General features: G+C 47.6%; 1 protein-coding gene across 1 annotated transcript in view; it reads left to right on the forward strand.

Annotated features, from left to right (window-relative positions):
- Nucleotides 1-20,137, forward strand: part of LAD1 (ladinin 1) — a 225,579-nt gene that overhangs the window by 159,599 nt on the left and 45,843 nt on the right. The window contains exon 7 of the mRNA XM_069633635.1: nucleotides 7,143-7,186. Coding sequence (XP_069489736.1) covers nucleotides 7,143-7,186 — 44 coding nt within the window. The remainder of the gene's footprint in view (nucleotides 1-7,142; nucleotides 7,187-20,137) is intronic.

A 20,137-nucleotide genomic window follows, 5' to 3' on the forward strand; every position in this document is an offset into this window, starting at 1 on the left:
ACTGAGTTGTTGTGTCATCCCCGTTGTTATGGGGCCGCCGCCACGTTCACCACCACGCTCCCCATAGCCATTTTGGTTCAGTAAGTGTCTCCATGACAACGGGGTCCCACCAACCTAGCCGCTGTGCTACATGGCCCTTGCTTGGGCTTCGAGCCCAACCCTCCTCTAATGCATCGTGAGACGCAAGTGGCAGGCTGCTGCCTTCACCTGGGCTGCTCCACTGAGCGTCCCAGGGCTTTCTTCACCTGGGCCACTCAACGGAGCAGGCCGCGACTTCCTCTTCCTCCACACCTTCATCCGAGTTTGCCGGCGAGGCCAACCCGGCGCCTTCATTATTCACAGCTTAACCCTTCTGGGTGGAGCAGGCTTTGCTTCTCCTTTGTTTCACCAGAAGGCTGCGTCTAGCATATGCAGCCGGGGAGGTCTTCACTGAATGGCCCGCCTCACTGGCCATGAGGCAGGCCATTAATGGGCACTGCCAAGCAGCTTGGACTGGGCAGCTCCCACATATGCCCCAGGCTGGGCTGCTCTTCATTGGCCCAGGCAGTACCTGGCATGCTGCCTGGGCCTAGAATACTGTTGCGCCCGTCCGTTGTGACTCCCGGACAGGCAGACATTCACCACAGCCCCGGGGTGGCCGAGCTGCCCCTATCTAAGCAGTTCAGCCCCATTGGATTAGTCCCTGGGGGCTACCCACGTGCAGCCCAGCGCCATTAGTGATATTTAGGCCCTGAGGGGCCGCTTGAGGCACCGAACCCCCAGGTAAATCGTTCTCCTTATTCTCTCTCTCTCTCTCTCTCTCTCCCTCTCTCTCTCTCTCTCTCTCTTTCTCTATCTCTCTCTCTCTCTCTCTCTCTGTTATTTCTTTCATTTTTTGCTCTCCCCCGCCCAGTCCATTCCTGGCCAGGGGAGTTCTATTGTATTGTTCCGTTCTTCTTTTCGTTCTCTTTTAACATTCTATCCAGCCCCGTGGTGGGCTGGATTTTTCTTCCAGAAACACGCACACGGGACATATATATATATATAAAACACACACACTCCACTTTAAATTAAAACCTTATTTACTATTTACCCTGGTGTCTGCATCTTTTATTTCTAGGTGTTCCCTCTGGTGACAAGCATGCAGCAGCACTAACCGGGCCCTGTGAGACCACAGGCTACACTACAACTATTCACCAACAGACATCACCATGTGTCTCTTCCCTCCACTCCCTATGCCCACAATCACTTGGGTTTGACTGGCCATGCTCCTGAGCAGCCCTGACACGCTACCAAAGCGAACCTCATCAATATCACCCTTGCCCCATCCAACACCCTCAAACCATGCACATATGCCCCTGCACTCTGCAGAGATCATCAACCTCATCTCATACAACAACTTGTATGCCCTCCTTATCATAGAAACATGGTTTACCCCATACTTATCCCATGTTTTCGATGTCCCCTTCCCCCCAAGCTATTGCATCCAACATCCCAACTGGCCAGAAAGTGCAAGAGGCAGAAAGGTAATCATCCACAGGAGTGATTGGCCTTGCTCCATCATCTCTCTTCCAGAGCAAGCTTGTTCGAATCACATGCCCACCGGTTCCCAAGGAATCCAACCTTCCACCTCTTCTACAGACCACCTCACAGTAGTTACTCTTTCTTTGCCTACATCATTACCTCACAGTAACACACACAAATGATGTCTTTCTCAGAGATTTTAACGTGCCCCGCAACCAACAACCACAGACAAAGTACTTTTTTAACTGACCGGGTCCTTGCACCTTAATCAAATTGTGCTCTCCCCCTTATCACCTGCACAGACACTATCCGACGCGACTGGTCTTCCACATTGCCATTCCACTGTTGATAGCCCATTCAACCACAGCCCAAGGTCAGCCTAAATGCCCCCTCACTCAGTGCCCAAAAACCTTTCAGGTCAATTAGCTAGAAGGACATTTCACAGACTTCCTCACCACAGTGAATGCCTCGGTCCCCTAGAATTATTCCAAAACGAGGCTATGAATGTGGCCGAGGCTCATGCACCCCTAAAAACCACACATGCTAAGACTAAACAATACATCCCTTGGTACAGCCCCAAGCTTGCCTCCACAAACGCTCAATCAGAGCCCTAGAGGAACGGTAGCACAAAAAACAAACCATGGAGATCTCACTAACCTTGAATCTCTCCCCGGCAACCGTAGGATTTTGAATGTCTAGGCCAAAGCTGCTTATTACTCCACCACCATTGCAGCCGCCTCTAAAAGGAGAAAAATTATCTTTGAAGTAGTAAACCATTGTTCCAAACCGTCACATAACCTCGAGGTGAATTTTATTTTTTGAAAAAACAGACACATCATTGAATCAACTTCCCACAGCATTACACCCCCTGCCCACCAGCACGCGCAATGTGCTTCTTGAAAGAATTCTCTTCCCCCTACCCCACAGACCTCATAAAAATGATAACCTCACTCAAACCTACTTCCTACTCGGATGATATCATCTCAGCCTCCCTCATTAAACAATTGATGGGCACAACACAAAACACACTCTTAAGCAACATTAATGCCTGCCTCATCATTCCCGGACACCCTCAAGACTGTCCTTTTTACCTCTTTTGAAAAAAACAACTCGAGACTTAGACAAACTGGCCAACTACAGGCCCATTACGAACCTCCCTTTTATTGGAGAAATCTTGAAAAAGTAGTTGAGACAGCTACCATCCAGTTAGTGGATGATGCTCTCCAAATCATGGCTAAGGACGCCTCTAGCCTCCTCAGTTTCCCCTACCTTTAAACTGAATATGACACTGTCGACCACTGCATCCTCCTCTCACTCCTCACCGACAGGATTCGATTCTCTGGCACTGTTCTGAACTGGCTAGCCTCCTACATCTCGGTAGACACCAGGCCGTCAGATGGGCAGGTTGCATTCTAACTGACACCCTGTCTCCTGCGGAGTTCCCAAGGGCTCAATCCTCTCACCAATCCATTTGACCTACACATGGAGCCCCTAGGCACATTCCTCAAAGATCCTGATACATCCATCAACCAATACTCAAACAATACTCAGTTGTACGTGAGAGTAAAACGCCCACATGACATCAGTTGTCTTCGCAATTACCTCACCATCATCAGTCCTGGATGTCTACCACCTTCCCCAAACATAACCATCCGAGACCGAGTGCATCCTCATCAGTCCGCCTCCTAAACAACCACTTGTCCAACAATGTCTCAATGATACGCGCATAGAAGGATTTGATCATGGATTAAACAAAATCGTTGTGCTTTGCCATTGAAGGTAGGTTGTCATTCCAGACTACACATAGCAAAGAAGGCCCAAAAGCCCTGGCTTTAACTCTTCACCCTTTGCAAAATCCAACTCTTATTCTCACCGCCGGTCTTCCAGGCCCCAGTGCCGGCTTGGGTCTTGCACCTCGATGGGGGAAATGCTCTCCGGACGGGGTTCCCAGTCGCTCACTTTGCTCCTCTAAAAGCAGTCCATCACGGAGCAGCACGTCTCATGGGTGCGTGTAAATTTGACTGAATCACTGTCTTCCTACGCTAACTATATTGGCTTCTTGCCCAGACCAGGATACTGCAAGACTACATGTATCATCTACAAAGCAGTCACGATGAACACAACATCATACATTGTGACTAAGCGCCATATATCTGGTGACGCACACTCTTCACAATGTAAATTGGTCAACCGGCTCGAGTCACAATTAGTCCCGAAAGAGAGGAACCACAAATAATCCTTCTCTTGTCACACACCCACCCTCTGGATCTCTATCCCGGTATCAGCTCAAATGCCTCTACAATTCTATAATTTCACAAAGCATTAAAAAAGTGGCTTTTTCAGCAAAACCTGACCAAGGACACAGATACCGGAACTCACAGTGCTGTGCTACTGTTAAAACATGCCATCTTAAACGCTGGATACCCGCCCCCCATACAACGCTCTGCTTCTCTTGAGATAGCTCTGCGTTAGAAACAAAAAATATATGTTAGAAAAATGTAATAATGCAAAGTCTATGCTCAGTGGTCAGAAATGTTAAATAAATATTCAACGCATAGTGAATACACGGTCACATCATAAGGTTTCATCGGTTATAGGTCAAATCAAAAGGATCGAAATGCAATACGGACGAATCAAAAGGACCGAAAACAAAAGGGTTGAATATTTTTTTTTTTTGGGGGTGCACCCCTTCAAACCCCTGTTTTTGCTGTAAAAACCACTTTCTTTCCTATACGGAAACCCAAAACAAAAATATACATTTAAAAAAAGGCATTCCACCCTTTTTTTCGGTCCTATTGACTCAACCCTATTGTATTCGATCCTTTTGTTTTAGATCCTTTGAATGGTTAACGTTTCATGATATTGTTGGCAAAACGTAACTGTGCTTGTAAGGGGAAGCATTCCTTTTGTGTGGATGCATGTTGAATGCAATGTTTGTTATGTTATATGTTGCCTGTACCTCAGTGTGTGACACCGATTATCCATCTTGCTGCCAAATAGTTGTAATTTTTGTTTTTCCGCAATTGTTTCATAAATATGTTTTCCCCTATATTTCACATATGTTGTGAAATTGTTGCAATTTTTAGAGCAATCTCATGGTGAAATTGACTAGATTTGCGAGGCTTATGCAAAATGTTTGGCAAGAACATGCGACCATTGTGTGCATATATTCTATTTACTTACAAGACTTATACATTGTCGGAGAGTCATCAGACTGTACAGTAGGGCACTGCTCTGCTGGCTAAATAAGGCACTTGAAGGAGCAAGGGATAGGTTCTGCCCAGGTACTGTTACATCCCCTGTCTGCAGAAGGTGGCATGCAACCTGTGGCTCCCCAGATATTTTGGACTCTGACTCCCATGATCCCTCATCATTGACTATGCTGGTTAGGGCTGATGGCAGTGGTAGTCCCAAACATCTGCAGAGCCAAAGGCTGCAGAACCCTGGCTGAGAGTAGCCACAGAAGAACGCCAGTGCAGCACATCCCTTTGCAAACACTGATTCTGTTGCCAATGTGTCTGGTCATTACTCTGCCAACCACTTTTGCGCAAATAGTACATTTCTGAGCATTTCCTAAGGTTCAGTCTAACATGGGGGCCTGCACCTGCTTTCCTGAATGCACAGGTAGCATATATTGTGAACACATTCCGCTTGTGCATGTGTAAATGTTAAATTGAGCACGTGCAAGGGGAAAGTTATTTACTATGGCTCATCCCCAAATGGTTACAAAATAACCAATGGCCCAAAACACAGCAGGCTTACGTTACCATGGGAACACAATGTAATTGCCTTTTGTAGACATGCTGAATATCAGGAATTCTTCTGCAGCCTGCAACATTCCACCCTTGAACACCTGAACATAGATACATAAAGTGGTTCATGAAATGGATATGAAGCCAAGGAAATCGCTCTTTGATAGTGAGTGGATGTGAGGTCATAAAATGGCACCATTTTGGAAAGGTTATATCAATCACAATAACACTCTTTCAGGCGTGTTATGTATATTGAGCGCCAAGGGACCACTCCAGAGGTGACAGCGTGCTATGTAAATATCCTTTAACATTAACATTAATATATTGTCCCACTCGAAGAAGAGCGTAGCACATAATTTCACATTTTCTGATTAATGCTGAAAAACTTAAAAGTAGATGCATTTTTGCAGGATATAGCCCCATGGAATAGCACGGCTCTTACCACATCTTGCCACCATGTTAGTCCTGACCTATTGGACCCCCACCTCATTGACCCATAATAGCGATTCACAGCACAGGTATGATTTTCCTCAGGAAAGAGTCATACAAATTTTCATTTTCAATTTTTTCAAGGAGCACTGCATGTGTGCAGGTAATACACATATTCTGCCATCTTGTGAGCAACACCTGGAGCATGGCATGGAGAAATCTTGGCTTGTATAACTGAAAGCCCTGGTTCACCTACTTCTTTGACACTATATGCCACACAGCACTCCAACCCCATAAAACAAAGGGTCTGCAACCTTCAGCTCTCCACAATTTCTGGACATCAACTCCCGTGATGCCTCACGATTGACTATGCTGACTTGGGCTGATAGGAATTGTAGTTCAACATATCTGGCAAGCAAAAACGTGCAGACCCCTGCTGTGCAAGGGCCCTTAGTGAGGCTATTTAACTTCTAAATAGTCATTAATGGGCATTGCACCAGGTGTGGGTATTCCACATTATCACTAGACATACTGTGGATCACCTACAAGTCGCTTCACCGCCGACTCGACAGGCATATGCAGTAAGTGGGTCACCAAACAGTGGTCTAGCATGTACTCTACAAATGGAACATGCATGCATGCAGACACACTCACACATGCAAGAGTATGCATATGCAACTGTGAAAAGCCATGTCACGACGTTCCACATCAAGAGGGATAGCTGCACCAGGGCTCCTGGCGGAATAAATAAAGTGATGTACCCATCTTACAATTAAAGGACACACAACATCACATAGTCACTGCCAAATAATGAGGACATTATTTTCCAACAAGTTGGTGCCTAAATCTATTGCACTGCTAGACGTTGTACTCGGATGCTGAACACCTACCAGGACCCTGGCAGAGTGTAATCCTCTTTTTGTGCCCAGTTTTCCTGTATCTGCCTCGACAATATGAAACTCACTTCCTCCCGCCCTGAGGGCAGAGCCATCTCAACAATGTGTTCCGGAAACAACTAAAAACTCACCTGTTTAATTAACATTCCTCGCCGTTCGTTAATTGCGTGTAACAAGCGCCTAGCTCCAGGGTTTTACGCGCTCGTATAAATCCAGATTAAATAAATAAATACATAATGATTTCCTCTGTCAGAATAGATCTTTGTTAGAAACCAGTCAAACCCCCACACTCGGTGTTTGATACCCAAAGCTTCCCACACCTCAGCATTAGTGATCATTCACTGACCCTGAGAGGCCTAATTGTTGTTTTTAGATGTTTCCAAAACATTTATGAAAAAAAAAATTAAGTCACTCCATCAGTCCACTGAAGAAATGTGAAGATTACAATTCCCATTCCACAATCCCATGGGATATGCACGGCTGAGGGTTTGGGATGTGGTATTGTGCGGTGCTGCTGCAGACTATAACGCTACAATAACTGCCCTTCCTTCCTCCTTTGCAGGTCATGAACCAGACGGAGCAGTCCGGGAGTCCTTTCAACAGAAGGTCAGTTGCATTTTGTGCTATATCATGCTCATGAAATTGAGATACAAGGCATGGGGGCGGGGGGTGTTGAACAGGCTGCAAACAGGCATATTTAAATGTATGACTGGAGGCCATCTGTGCATAGACCTGAGAGAAGTGTGGAATGCTTCAATGCTGTTGATTCTGATACGAAAGGCATTTTATGTAGGGATATTTTCAGTGATGTCTTGGACAGTTGATTGACTTCAAACTTTCCAAGATGACAGGCAACCAAGTTTCACAGGTGTGCACATTGGAGAAGAAATGAGCATCCTCCTGAATGAAGTCTATTAAAGTGTGGAACATCAAAGTAGCAAAGGGTCTCTTATTTTTAGATGAACATGAAACTCTTTGGGGTGATGATCATAAGATATATTTGTAGGCTCTACGTGAAAGTGCCCCAAAGACTTTATAAACTAACTAGTAGAAGAACAAGTTACTTCTTACCTTGTAACGTTCTTTCGATGGGATGTTCCTCCGACGTATTCCTTATCTTAGATATCTCCTTCTAGCTTTGCTGGCCTCGGAAAATTTTTCTCTAGAGGGCGCTGCGCGTCGACGTCCGCCGAGGCGATGTCCCTCGACAGCCGCCGTATCGACGTCGACGTCATCCTGCCTATAAAGGCTGCGCGCAGCGTCCGTTGCTCAGTTCCGTTTTGTAGCCCACAGTTTTTCTGTCTGAACTAGACTAATCACCCTGAAGGAGCGTAAGCTGCAACCACAAGGGAAGTAGTACTGCAGGGATGGATGGGAGGGTAGATAAGGAATATGTCGGAGGAACATCCCATAGAAAGAACGTTACAAGGTAAGAAGTAACTTGTTCTTCGAAGGGATTGTGTCCTCCGACGTATTCCTTATCTTAGATAGGCTCCCATAGCAGTATTTTGTTATTGGAGGTGGGAGTACTGACTTCATGCTTCCTTTTATTGATGAATAGAGTGCAATACTGCCCTTCCAAACCTAGTCTCTTGACTGGAGGAGCAATCCAAGTTGTAAAATCGTGTAAAGGTATGGACGGACGACCATGTGGCAGCCGCACATATGTCTTTAACCGGCACTCCTCTTTTGAGGGCCGATGAAGCTGCAATACCTCTGGTCGAATGAGCCCTAAGATTTTGAGGGGGCTCTTTTCCTGCCAGTTTATAACATTCCAAAATGGCTAGAATGATCCATCTGGAAATGGTCTGCTTAGTTATTGGTAACCCCAGCTTGTGACCTGCATAGCCTACAAACAGCTGGTCTGCTTGTCTTATCCTGGCCCGTCTACTGATGTAAAAACTTAAAGCCCTTCTAGGGTCCAGCCTGTGTAACCTCTCTTCCTCTTTTCCCGGATGAGGAGGAGGATAGAAAGATGGCAGGGTAATCTTCTGAGTGATATGGGATTCAGAAACTACCTTTGGGAGGAAATTAGGCTTCACTTGCAGGACAACTTTGTCTTTGTGAAAGATTGTATGAGGGGGTTTACAAGAAAGAGCTTGTAACTCGCTCACCATTCTAGCAGATGTAAGTGCTATTAATAAAACAGTTTTAAGGGTAAGAAATCTTAACGAACAAGAATGGAGTGGTTCGAAAGGTGTGCCCATCAGGAAAGTTACGACCAAGTTTAAATCCCATAGGGGACCCTGGAATGGTCTTGGGGGATAAACGTTAGTTAACCCCTTTAGAAACTGTATAACCACGGGTAACTTGAAATAGGATGGTTCTTCCGCAGTGCGCTTAAAGATGGATAGCGCTGCGAAATAGCCCTTAATGGTGCCAACTTGAAGGCCTGAATTCGCCAAATAGAGTAGGAAGGACAAAACCATTGGTGTACCACATGAAAAGGGGTCGATATTCTTTTCTCTACACCAGCTGCAAAATCTGTTCCAACGGCAGCGGTATAAAGACTTTGTTGCTGGCCTCCTTGCCGAAAGCAACACCTCCATAACATCATCAGGGAGGTCCCAATCCTTGTACCTCAGCCTTTCAGAAGCCAAGCGTGAAGGTTGAGGGTTTTGATGTCTGGATGGAGAACCTGACCTCCCTTCTGTGAGAGTAGATTCTCTCTGAGTGGAAGTCGAATTGGAGGGCAGATGGACAAGTCTAGAAGGTCCGGGTACCACGTTCTCCTGGCCCAATCCAGGGCAATTAGGATCATGGTTTTCCGGAATCTTCTCAACCTCCTGATCATTTGAGGAATGACAGGGACCGGTGGGAACGCGTACAGAAGCGGAAACTCCCAGTCCACTATGAACGCGTCTCCCAGATCTCCTCTCGGGGGAAATTCCCTTGAACAGAACAGATCACACTTCCTGTTGACACTGGTGGCAAACAGATCCACCTGAGGGGTTCCCCAAAGGGCGAAGATCTCTTGAAGGACTTCCTGAGCTAGTTCCCACTCGTGGGAGACTGTGCTCTGCCTGCTCAGAGCGTCCGCTGTCAAGTTCTTCTCTCCGGCTAGGTGAACTGCCGATAGAGAGATCCCTTCTTGGATTGCCCAAAACCAGAGCTGCATCGCCTCTCTGCACAGGGGTAGTGATCCTATGCCTCCTCTTTTGTTGAGGTAATGCATGGCCACTGTGTTGTCCGTCATTATCAGGACATTCTTCCCTTGTACAGCTGGCAGGAACGCCTTCAGCGCAAGTCTGATGGCCCTCAGCTCTACCAGGTTGATATGTAGTCTGGACTCCGATGGAGACCAACGACCGCTGATGGTCAAGTCGTTGGCGTGGGCTCCCCACCCCGTGAATGAGGCATCCGTGACTACTGTTATCTCCGGCCAGGGTTGACAAAACTGTTCTCCTTACAGAATGTTCTCTTGACAGGCCCACCACTGAAGGTCTCGAGCCACCCTGTCGGGAACCTGAAGAAGATCTGTCATTCTTCCTGAGAATTGTGACCACTGAGTCCTCAGTGCCCACTGGAGGGATCTCATTCTCAGGCGAGCCTCTGGCACTAGGAAAATGCAGGATGCCATGAGGCCTAGCAACCTCAAAAAGTCGAAGGCTCGGAGACGTTGGGCATTTTGGAACTTGGTAACCATCTGTAGAATATCTTGAGCCCTCACCTCTGGTGGCGAGGCTTTTCCCAGGGAAGTGTCCAGGATCGCTCCGATGAATCATTTGTGACTTTTTTAAATTGAGGGAGAAGCCCAGTCTGTGAAGGGAGTGGCAAACGTGATTTAGCTGGATCTGAGCTTGTTCCGTAGATACAGCCCTGATCAACCAATCGTCCAGGTAGGGGTAGACGTGAATCCCTTCCCTCCTTAGACTTGCAGCCACTACCGACATTAACTTGGTGAAGACCCTCGGGGCGGAGGTCAGCCCAAATGGCAGCACACGAAATTGATAATGAGAGTTGCCAATTGCGAACCTCAGGTATTTCCTGTGTTTGAGATGGATAGGCACATGGAAATAAGCGTCCTGAAGGTCCAGAGATACCAACCAGTCCTGGAACTGAAGGGCCTGAAGGATCTGAGAAAGAGTTACCATCTTGAATTTGACTTTCCTGAGGAATTTGTTCAATTTTTCGCAAGTCCAAGATGGGTCTCAGTCCTCCGTCTTTCTTTGGAATGAGAAAGTAAGGGGAGTACCAGCCCTTGTTCCTCTCCGCTACAGGTACCGGTTCTATGGCACCTTTCTCTAGCAGGTCTAAAATTTCCTGCAAGAGGAGCGGATCTGGAGCTTTCTGAGAGCTGATCCCCGGTGGATGACTGAGGTATGCGTAGGAGAGGCAGGCAGTAACCTTGGGCAACTGTTTCCAATGCCCAAGCATCTGACGTGATAGCCTGCCATTCCGTCAGATGTTGAGTTAACCTGCCCCCTACAGGTGTCTTGTGAGGGAAGTCCTCAGAGTGGTTTTGAGGCGGCTGATGCTGATGGTAAAGAGGCACCTGCTGTTGCTGCGGCTTTTGAATATCTACCCCGTCCACCTCGGGTAGTTCTTCTTTGTCCCCTTTGAGCCGGTCGTCCTCTACCTCTTCCGAATGCGGAGTAGAAGCGAAAGGACTTGCCCCTCGCAGAGGTTCCTGTGGGACAAAAAGGTGTCTGACGGATTGCAGCGCCTAGGGATTTTGCTGCTACCTTTGATGTTTGCAGTTTTTCTAAACTGTCATCCGCCTTTTTCCCAAACAAAGAAGAGCCATCGAATGGCATGTTCAAGAGCCTGGCTTGCACATCTGGGGCAAAACCAGACTTTCTCAACCAAGCGAATCTCCTGGTTGTTGTACTTGCCGCCATTGCTCGGCTGATACTGTCAGCCGAATCAATGCCCGTCTGGAGGGATTCGCACATAGCGTCTTTACCGTCCTGTATGATATTTAGGAACGCCTCCCTTTCTTCTCCCTCCGGGATGCAGTCAGCCGCTGTAGAAGCACACTCCCAAAGTGTATGGCTGAATCTAGCAAGGGTGCAAGTGGCATTAACAGATTTTAACGCCATGCTACATGCCGAAAAAACGTTCTTTGCCATAGCATCATATTTCTTATCGTCCCCGTCCTGTGGGACGGTAGGGTAAGCAGTCTTGACATCAGTAGAAGATGCTGCTTGTACCACCAGACTTTCTGGGGATGGGTGTTTTGACAAAAACTCCGGGTCTGCAGAAGATACCCTGTATTTAGTAGACAGTTTTTTATTTACTGCCGGAACGACATCTGGGGTTTCCCAGTTTGTCATGATTTTCCTCTGAAGAGCTTTATGAAAGGGCACTACAGGATCCTCCTGTGGACCTTTATCAAGAATATCCGTAAGGTCATCTTGTTGGAAAGCCTGTGAAGGTGTTGACCACCCCATAAATTCTGTGATCCTGGCCATTAAGGCTCTATAGGGGGTTTCAGCATGCTCCCCCGGGTCTGGCCCAGCGAACTCCACCTCAGGGGAAGTGTCTAACCCACTTGCCTCATGTAAGGAATCATGGAGATCCTTTAACCTGCGTTCTTCTGAGGATAACTCCTCTTGAACTGGGGTTGCAGGTCCCTGCAACTCAAATGTGTCTTCTTGTTCAGATAGTTCTCCCTCTTCCATAATTGAGGACATAGTTCTCAATTGTTCTGAACTCACAAAGGGTGTGAAACCCATCTCCAGGGCAGAGGGTGCCAAACTTGTTGTAATTGGCCTCGAAAACGTCGATGTCGTCGACGCCGACGTCGAAGGCTTCGGGCGTGGCGTCGAAAACAAAGGTGGAGGCCTCGAGGTCCTCGATAGAATTGGGATTCTGCTCGAGGAAGTCGACAATCTCGACGCCATCGTCATCGAGGACCTGGGGATAGCCATTGGGTGCGTCGCAACCATGACTTTCCTTGGCGTCGACGCCGGTGTCGAAGATGGCCTCGAGTCGACAGACCCGTGTGTCGAAGGTCCCTTCGAAAACGGCGTCGAAGACACCGACCTCGGCGTCGACGGAACCTTCATCGATGGCGTAGACGGAAACTTCGAAGAAGGTTTTGAGGTCATAGCCTTACTCGAGGGTTCGTGACGCGCTCGAGAAGCTTCCTTCGCCGGGTACTGCGACTCGCGGCGTTTTTGACCTTCGGGTCTTTCGACCAGAGCATCGCTCTCGGCAGTCTTCGAGGTGGTCGAGGCCGCTTTCACGAAGACGCTCATCATATTTTTGCGGAATTCCTCCCATTCAGCCCGGGAACTATGTTTCGTGGGGCAAGGGATTCTCTTAGGAGAAACAGAGGAAGAGGAGGACGCAGAAGGGGATCTTCGACGTCTCCTCTTCGAGTGCTTCGATCTCGAGGAGTGATGGGATCCACTCCGAGACCTGGAGCGTGAATGGTGACGAGGAGACGAATGTCTCGACTTTGTCGAGAAAGAAGAAGCTTTTGAAATCTTACCTTTCTCCAGCTTCCCCCTACGCTCCTTCAGGGCCTTAGCTGTTATGGACATACAGTCCTCGCACTCCGAACAATGGTGTTCAGCTCCCAAACACCACAGACAAACTCTGTGAGGGTCAGTCAGCGACATCTTTTTCCCACAGTCTCTGCATTTTTTGAAGCCGGACCGAGGGGTTGTCGGTTCCGACGAGGAAGCCATTGAGTATGGATCGAATATCTCGAGGTAAATAGGATAAATTCTCTACGACATTGAGCAACGATATTCCGAGGCACTGAGTAAGCGCGGAAAAACGGAACCGAGCAACGGACTCTGCGCGCGGCCTTTATAGGCAGGATGACGTCGACGTCGATACGGCGGCTGTCGAGGGACATCGACTCGGCGGACGTCGACGCGCAGCGCCCACTAGAGAAAAATTTTCCGAGGCCAGAAAAGCTGAAAGGAGATATCTAAGATAAGGAATACGTCGGAGGACACAATCCCTTCGAAGTACCAGTTCTCCAAAATGGTGTTCTGTAGACAGACATGATAACACTGATCCTGTTGATCCTTGCTTATCGCTTGATGTGCTTTGCACGCTGAAGTAAACTGCACTGAGAATGGGCGCATGTGGCAGGTTGACATACCCCGGAGCAGACGCTGGAGGGAGGTGAGAGTTGGTGTGCTGCTGCATACTGGAACCTTCTGTGCTCTCTCCCCACCTGTTTCTCACCCTCGCATGGTGCAGTGTAAATATCTTGCAGACCGTGCATCCTAGGGCTTGGACCTCAAGTTGTGTTCCTCGTGTCGGGACCAGTCCTTCTACGACCACATTGATGTTTCGACGATTTCAGGCAACCATTTCATGTGTGAAGGTGCTGAAATCTGGAGAAATGGCTGGGTGTCCAAATGTCATGTAACTAGTAAAGCCCGGAAGGTCCTAAGAGGTAACTATGTAAAATCTGGTGCACATTGGTGAAACAGTGTGGAATTGTAAAAACAAACACCACTTCATCAAGCCACAAACCCAGAAACAAATGTTGTCTTGTGCTGAAATCTAGGGAACGGGGTGTGGCGTCCAAATGTCATGTAGCCAATAATATCCGGAGGGTCCTAACTGGTAATGTTGCAAAATTTGGTGTGGATTAGTGAAACAGTGTGGAATTGTATAAGGAACAATGCTTTGCCGCAAACCCACAAACACATTTTTACTTTTGCTGAAATCCGGGGAAAGGGGTGGGATGTCCAAATGTCATGTAGCCAGTAATGTCCAGAGGGTCCTAATAGGCAAGTATGCAAAATGTGGTGCAGATTGGTGAAACAGTGTGGAGTTGTATAAGGAACAACGCTTTGCCAAAAATCCCTGCCACAAACAAACACAATTTTACTTTTATATATAGATAACAATGACTTGAAATCCACTGTGTTTAGAACCATAGTTCTATCACATGGCGGGTGAGTTAGTTGTGCAAAGTGATTGAGTTTTCTTTTAGCACTGTGGTGCCTTAGAAGGACAGCCATTTTAGAATGCAAGCATGTGCTTGAGGAGCTGGACCCTTTGCAGGCATCTATGTCATGATCTGATAGCTTCATGGTGGTGACCACCACATTAGCTCTTAATCTATTTGTCAAAAATGTGGAATGATTGGCTTTCGTTCGACCAGCATCAAGGCTGTGTTCTCCAGGTCAGAGAAGAGAGGGTGTCTTAGGTTTAGAAGATGTGAGTGAAATGGGGCCTGGCTGCAGTTTGATTGTGAGCTCCTTCAGCATAAAGCTAAATGAACACTCGGGTACCAATGCCTGCTAGAGTGTGTCTGTTCAAGTCGGCCGAAGGGTCTGTATTTGGTGACACTTGTTAAGGTCAGCTATGTATGATCTGCAACTGTTGTTGTGGCGTTGTACTCATAACTAATCAAACCATGAATAAGATCATGTCGGCATGTATGAAGCTGGCTGTCAAGGAGTTCCCCCCTTCTCATCTGAATCCGTTCTTTACCGGTGTTCTTGGAGGCTGCCTTCTTTCGGATGGATTGGGTTTTGAAGAAGGCAGCCAGTGTCTCTGCCGAATCCAGAATGCGTTCAGTTTTCCAGGAGGTCGAATCCAGGAATCCAGGAGGGAAGGTAAGTTCGCTAGAACTAGAATCCAGGAGGAAGAAGAAGGGGGGGGTTCGAGGAAGGGATAGCGGAGAGGAAAGGAGAAGAACCACGAGCTACGGAGCACACGTCTGGTCGCTAATCGCTATAGCATTGAGACGCGCGGAGCCGCGGAAGGCGTGGTCTAGAAATAGAGAAAGGTTATGTCCAACGCATGGAGCGAGAAGGGAATGCGTTGGGCGGCCATATTGGAGGTATTAATGCGTTTAAGTCCGTTGTGACAAGGACCATGAGGCCCAAAAGGGGCGCACCCTGCGATTCATGACAGCCTGCCTCCTCCGAAGACCCTTCCCTCCTGGTTTGCCCGGGTGGATGAGGTGGAACCTTCTGAGCAGCCGTGGGGCCTTGATGTTTGAGAGAGGTTCCCAGGTTCTTTCGCTAGGAGGATATCCTTTCCATTCAACCAGGTATTGAAGCTGGCTCCTTCTATACCTGGAGTCACAAATTCGAGATACCTCATATTCCAATTGGTCATCGACCAGTACAGGAGGAGGTCTGGAGGGTTTTTGGGAGGATGGATAGTAGGGTTTCAATAAGGATGTGTGAAACACTGGGTGCATCTTCTTCCAGGATTCAGGCAACTCGATCCGATAAGAAACAGGATTTATAATTTCTTTAATGGCAAATGGACCATAGTACCGAGGGGCCAGTTTACTAGGCCGTAGATGTCGGGGTAGTAATTTGGAGGACAACCAGATATGATCACTGACTGCATAAGAAGGGCCAGGTCTTCTTCTGGAATCTGCATATTTCTTGGTCTGTTTCCTGGCCTTCTCCAAACATGCCTTGGCTTCTTTATGTATGTTGACAAGGGTTTCGATCGAGGAGTCAACTGTAGGTACTGGTGTAGATTTGGGAAGAACAAAAGGTAGGACCGACGGATGAAATCCTTGACTGCAATAAAAGGGGCTGATCTTAAGTGCCGAATGGTCAGAATTATTGTAAGCAAATTCAGCCTCGGGGATCAGGAGCGACCAGTCATCACGGACCTTGGTGGCAAAGCATCGAAGATACTGTTCCAGGGTTTGGTTGACACGTTCTGTGATTCCGTTGGTTTCAGGGTGGTAACCTGACGAAAGGGCACGTTGGATCCCTAAGCATTGACAGAGATGTTTTCAGAATTGTGAGATGTATTGAGGTCCGTGATCCGAAATGATCTTGGAAGGGAGTCCATGCAAACGGAATATGTGTTCCAGGAAGATTCCTGCTAGTTCAGAAGAGGATGGTAATTTACGCTGGGGCGTAAAATGAGCCACGTGAGTGAACAGGTCTATGGTAACCATGATGGTGGTATACCCACGGGATGGTGGCAGTTCCACAATGAATTCCGTAGTGATAATCTCCCAAGGCCTAGTTGGCAATGTAGGTTGTAGTAGACGGCCCGCTGGTTTCTTGTTATTGTGTTTATTTTGACTGCAGACAACACAGGATTGAATGTACTGCCGTACGTCGAGTCCCATCCTAGGCCACCAGAATTGCCTTTGTATCAGACGGAGGGTATTGGTGACACCACGATGTCCGGAGTGTAGGGTATCTTGGCAGAGATTCATTATTCTTTGTTGTAGTCTTTTTGTAGGGATGACCAACAGATTGTCTTTCAACAAATAACCTTCCCGGACCTTTACATTCCAAGGATTTCTTTTGGATTTGTCCTTCCACAGATCAGAGGATTGGGTTTGGGCTTGGATTTCTTCGAGGAGGTTGACTGCCTGGGCCACAAAGATCTTGGGGGAAAACATCTGAGGATATGTCTTGTCTTCAGTGGACTTGTAGTAAGGTCTTCGAGATAAGGTGTCGGCGATCAGGTTTTGTGATCCAGGAACGTGAGTGATATGGAACTGGTACTGGGCAAAGAAGTATGCCCAACGTGCCTGACGACTGTTCCTACACTCCAAAGACTGTAGAATCTGGAGGTTTCGGTGGTCAGTACGGACCTGAACTGGATGTTTAGCTCCCAAAAGTAAATGTCGCCATTCAGTGAAGGCTTGACGGATGGCTAACAATTCTTTTTCCAGGACTGAATAATGTTTTTCACTAGGAGTCAGAGTTCGTGAGAGGTAAGCAATTGGGTGTTCCAGTTTATCTCCTAATTCTTGTTTCAGGACTGCGCCAATGGCATAATTTGAAGCGTCCGTTTCTACCAGGAAAGGACGGCTAGTATCGGGTTGAGTCAAGATAGGAGCTTGCGTAAACTCTGTCTTTAAACGCTGGAACGCCATATCTTGTGGTGTTGACCAGAGGAAAGGAGTGTCTTTCTTCAGGAGAGCAACAATCGGTTGAACTATCTCGGAGAAATTAGATATGAATTTCCAGTAGAAATTGGCAAATCCCAGGAAGGATTGAATTTGTTTCACGGAAGTAGGAGCGGGCCAGGTCAATATGGCTGTTACCTTTGAAGGGTCCATACCGATTCCTTCTGGGGTAAGAATAAACCCTAGGTAGTGGACGGAGGTCACATGAAACAAATATTTTTCAGGTTTGGCCAGGAGTTTATGATCTCAGAGTCTCTGCAACACTGCCTTCACCTGCTCTTCATGTTGTTTAGTATCCTTGGAAAAGATCAATATGTCATCCAGATATACAATAACAAAGAGAAACAGCATGTCAGAGAACACCCTATCCATAAAGCGGTGGAAAATTGCCGGGCGTTAGCCAATTCGAAGCGCATGACTAGGTACTCAAAATGGCCAAAGGGTGTTCTGAAGACAGTCTTCCATTCGTCTCCTTCCCTGACACGGATCAAATGATAGGCGCCCCTGAGATCCAACTTGGTGAATATCACTGCGCCTCTCACGGCTTCCAGGATATCCGAAATCAGGGGCAATGGGTACCGATCCTTGAGGGTACATTGATTTAGCCCGCGATAATCAAGGCAGGGTCTGAGTTCTTTGGTATCCTTCTTGGGAACAAAGAATAGAGAAGCACCAGCAGGAGATTTCAAAGGTCTTATGGTGCCATTTTGAAGGTTGGTATCCAGGTATTCTCTTAGGGCCTTCTTCTCGGGTTCGGAAAGAATGAACATCCTGCCGAAGGGAATCACTGCAGAGGGTTCCGTATCTATTGCGCAGTCTTCTGGTCTGTGTGGGGGTAAGGCCTGGACAATGGCAGTCGAAAACACATCAGCATATGCTTGGTAGACTTCAGGAACTTGTATGACATTGGATACCATTAGTGGTGTCTGTTGTTCCTTTGTTGGTTCCTTTGGGTGTGTTAATGGAGGTTCTAGGGATAGACAATGAGACATGCAAAACTCTGAGCCTAGGAATAGGGAACCCGCAGACCAATTGATATATGGATTGTGTTTCTGTAGCCAGGGCATGCCCAATACCAAGGGGTAATGAGCTGACTTAATAATGTCAAACCTGATCAGTTCTCGATGGTGATTTATTGAAAGCTGGATCTCTTTGGTATGAAGGCTTATGGGTCCTGATGTGAGGGGTCTTCCGTCGATAGCCTCCACAGGCTGCATGGTGCTTTGTGACTCGTAGGGAATCTGATGTTTATCAACCCACTCATGATCGATGAAAATTCCCATAGCTCCGCAGTCTACCAGGGCCAAAATGGAATAGTTTGTATTCTTGGATGGTGATAAAAAGGCCTGCAGTACCACCAAATTGTTTTGTCCAGGAGAGTTCAAGGATGGAATGGATGTGGAGCAAACATCTCTCTGCCGAAGCTCTGCTCCATCTAGGATCGGGAGCTGGCATTTCCCGAACGCCGAGGGGGTGCTAAAGGACACTCTCTAACCAAATGCTTATCTGAGGCGCAGTACATGCACAAGCCCGTATGAATTCTCCTCATTCTCTCTTGTGGAGATATGGGTCCACGAAAGGCCCCAATCTGCATGGGCTCGGATTCTGAAACTGGGCTTGGGTTGATTTCCGGTCTGGGGGTACCCTCAAATGATACCTTGGAAGGAGTTCCCCTGGATTTCTTCTTTTCTGACTTCCTTTCCTGGATACGGAAGTCAATCTGCATGGCAAGATCCATTAATGCCTGGAATGAGCTTGGTCGTGCCACTCTGGCCAGCTCATCCTTAATTTCTTCGTTCAATCCTCTCCTGAACAGGGTAAAACTCGCCTCAGTGGACCAGTCGGCTTCCTTTGCCAGTTGCTTAAATCGGGTCACATACGTGAGCATATCCCGGGCCCCTTGCTGAAAGTCTAACAAGCGTTCTTGTGCGCTATAGATCTGCTCAGGGCAGTCAAACATGTCTTTTAGGGCACGAATAAACCCATCATAATCGTCCAGGAGGGCATCGCTAGAGTTAACGAGGGGAGTGGCCCAAGTCAAGGCATTCCCGGAAAGGTGAGAGATTATAAAACCCACCTTGGCCCTGGGGGTCGCAAAATAGTAAGGCCTGAAGGTAAAATTAACCAAGCACGAATCCAGGAATGCATGAAGGGTCTTTGCGGAGCCGTCGTATTTATCCACGACTCCACCCAGTATAACACTCTCTTTTGTAGCAGAATCCCGGGATAGAACCAATTGTTTGAGAGCGGCGTTCTCCGCTTTCAGATTCTGTACCTCGGTTGATAGCTCCTGCATACGACGCATCAAGTCCTGCACGGCAGCCTCCATGTCGATATCGCTTTCGATTGGGTGGCGTCTCAAACTGTCAAGGAGTTCCCCCCTTCTCACCTGAATCCGTTCTTTACCGGTGTTCTTGGAGGCTGCCTTCTTTCGGATGGATCGGGTTTTGAAGAAGGCGGCCCGTGTCTCTGCCGAATCCAGAATGCATTCAGTTTTCCAGGAGGTCGAATCCAGGAATCCAGGAGGCAAGGTAAGTTCGCTAGAACTAGAATCCAGGAGGAAGAAGAAGGGGGGGTTCGAGGAAGGGATAGCGGAGAGGAAAGGAGAAGAACCGCGAGCTACGGAGCACACGTCTGGTCGCTAATCGCTATAGCATTGAGACGCGCGGAGCCACGGAAGGCATGGTCTAGAAATAGAGAAAGGTTACGTCCAACGCATAGAGCGAGAAGGGAAT

This window comes from Ambystoma mexicanum, chromosome 13 (assembly GCF_040938575.1).
Source record: "Ambystoma mexicanum isolate Mex_15411 chromosome 13, UKY_AmexF1_1, whole genome shotgun sequence".
In the NCBI taxonomy this organism is placed as follows: Eukaryota; Metazoa; Chordata; class Amphibia; order Caudata; family Ambystomatidae; genus Ambystoma; species Ambystoma mexicanum.